We start from the raw sequence: 2,500 nt of genomic DNA on the forward strand, positions 1-2,500 counted from the left end.
GCCACCAACTGCTAGCACTGCTTCATCCGAATCTGGTGAAAGTACTGAAACCGGAAATGGAAACAACTCTGGTGAGAGTAACGAAGCTGGAAATGGAAGTGCCTCTGAAGAGAGTACTGAAACCGGAAATGGAAATAACTCTGGTGAGAGCAATGAAGCTGGAAATGGAAATGCCTCTGGTGAGAGCAACGAAACTGGAGCTAACCCGGAAGAGCCTGCTGGAAAGTACGACTACGTTTGTGCGAATGTTTTTCTGGGATCGAAGCCTCATCCGGAAACGTGCAAGAAATACATCTCGTGCTACAAGAGCAAGGCCAAGGAGGAGAATTGCAAGAAGGGCTACGCTTACTCTTCAAAGCTGCACCTGTGCGTCAAGCAGAAGGACGCAAGCTGCGCATCTAATCCAGAAGACCCTGCGCCAACTGTAGCGCCACCAACTGCTAGCACTGCTTCATCCGAATCTGGTGAGAGTAACGAAACTGGAAATGGAAATGCCTCTGGAGAGAGTACTGAAACCGGAAATGGAAATAACTCTGGTGAGAGCAATGAAGCTGGAAATGGAAATGCCTCTGGTGAGAGCAACGAAACTGGAGCTAACCCGGAAGAGCCTGCTGGAAAGTACGACTACGTTTGTGCGAATGTTTTTCTGGGATCGAAGCCTCATCCGGAAACGTGCAAGAAATACATCTCGTGCTACAAGAGCAAGGCCAAGGAGGAGAATTGCAAGAAGGGCTACGCTTACTCTTCAAAGCTGCACCTGTGCGTCAAGCAGAAGGACGCAAGCTGCGCATCTAATCCAGAAGACCCTGCGCCAACTGTAGCGCCACCAACTGCTAGCACTGCTTCATCCGAATCTGGTGAGAGTAACGAAACTGGAAATGGAAATGCCTCTGGAGAGAGTACTGAAACCGGAAATGGAAATAACTCTGGTGAGAGCAATGAAGCTGGAAATGGAAATGCCTCTGGTGAGAGCAACGAAACTGGAGCTAACCCGGAAGAGCCTGCTGGAAAGTACGACTACGTTTGTGCGAATGTTTTTCTGGGATCGAAGCCTCATCCGGAAACGTGCAAGAAATACATCTCGTGCTACAAGAGCAAGGCCAAGGAGGAGAATTGCAAGAAGGGCTACGCTTATTCTTCAAAGCTGCACCTGTGCGTCAAGCAGAAGGGTGATAGTTGTGACTCACAGGGAGCTGGATCAGAGCCAACAACGGTTACTACAGAGCTTGTTACTGAACCAGAGACAGAGACTCAGCCACAAACCGATGCTCCTACTACCACCGAGACAACAACGACGGAAATCACCACTGAAGTAGAGACAGAATCTGAGCCACAGCCAGAACCTACTACCGATGCTCCTACTACCACCGAGACAACAACGACGGAAATCACCACTGAAGTAGAGACGGAATCTGAGCCTCAGCCAGAACCTACTCCACCAGCAACGGGTGGTGATCCTGGCTCTCCCAGCTGTGAGGGCGATTTTACTGGATATCTAACCATCGAAAATGACTGCGTCCAGTACGTGTACTGCTATCAGGGAGAGCCGTCAGTGAAAACTTGCCTTGAAAATTATATCTACTACGCTCCATTCAAGGCCTGTCTGCCAGGAGACCCAGTTACCTGTCAGTTGTACACTGCTTAAAGAGCTGCACACGCTATGAATTGAACAAGATGAGCCAATTTTTATAGTACAAATTTAATAAAAATAATTGCTTTCTTAAATACAAACAATACTGCTTCGTGATGTCATTGACTGAAAAATTGGATTCACGGGACGTGCAGTTCGATTGCTGGTTTGCTGGGATGCGTCATTCTCGAATCTCTTTCAATGACAACTTGACTGTATATCTCGTGACAAGCGGCAGTGTAATTGACAATCGTTTTCATGGTCCTTTGATAAAAGAACTCGAACCGGATGAACGAGTACGAGCCTCGATAAACGCGGCCTTTATTGATTGCCAATGAAGCTAACCGCACAACATAACCATAGAAGGGGCCATAAATGAACCAGCCAATCTTTCTCTCTCCGGGCCCGATTGCGCATTACGATCGCAAAGAGCGGAAGCCTAGCATGACGTCACGTTACACACGCCACCGCGTGGCACCATCGTGCGTGTCTCGAGCATGTGAGTTTAATTGCTTGTTCTTTTGTGTACTTTCGCATAGCGTACCGTGGTCTGCCGGCACCGAGCCTGCTGCAGACCGACACTGGTACAGGATATATCAGTCGCAAACGTTCGCCAGGTTACGTCCATCCCCCACCCAACCGAACGAGAGCAGAACGATTATCTTGCAAACGATAAAAAGCAAATAGACCGACGGATGCGAACGAAGGCAAGGACGATGAGGACAAGAAACGCGTCTTTCTCGTTAGTCAGCTCCATACCTGGTAGAGAAACTCCGAAGTAACCTCGGTTACTGCAGCGTCTGAAGCTGATTTTCGGCTAGTAGTTATCGATTTTCCCATTTCCACCGGACGGGGGGTTGAACGCAACCG

The 2,500-nt window shown here is 48.7% G+C and overlaps 1 protein-coding gene across 1 annotated transcript in view; it reads left to right on the forward strand.

Annotated features, from left to right (window-relative positions):
• Positions 1 to 1,645, forward strand: part of LOC126579014 (uncharacterized) — a 2,469-nt gene extending 824 nt beyond the window's left edge. The window contains exon 1 of the mRNA XM_050242212.1: positions 1 to 1,645. This exon is cut by the window's left edge and continues 824 nt beyond it. Coding sequence (XP_050098169.1) covers positions 1 to 1,645 — 1,645 coding nt within the window.
• The last annotated feature ends 855 nt before the right edge of the window (positions 1,646 to 2,500 follow it).

This window comes from Anopheles aquasalis, chromosome 3, assembly GCF_943734665.1.
Source record: "Anopheles aquasalis chromosome 3, idAnoAquaMG_Q_19, whole genome shotgun sequence".
Classification (NCBI taxonomy): Eukaryota; Metazoa; Arthropoda; class Insecta; order Diptera; family Culicidae; genus Anopheles; species Anopheles aquasalis.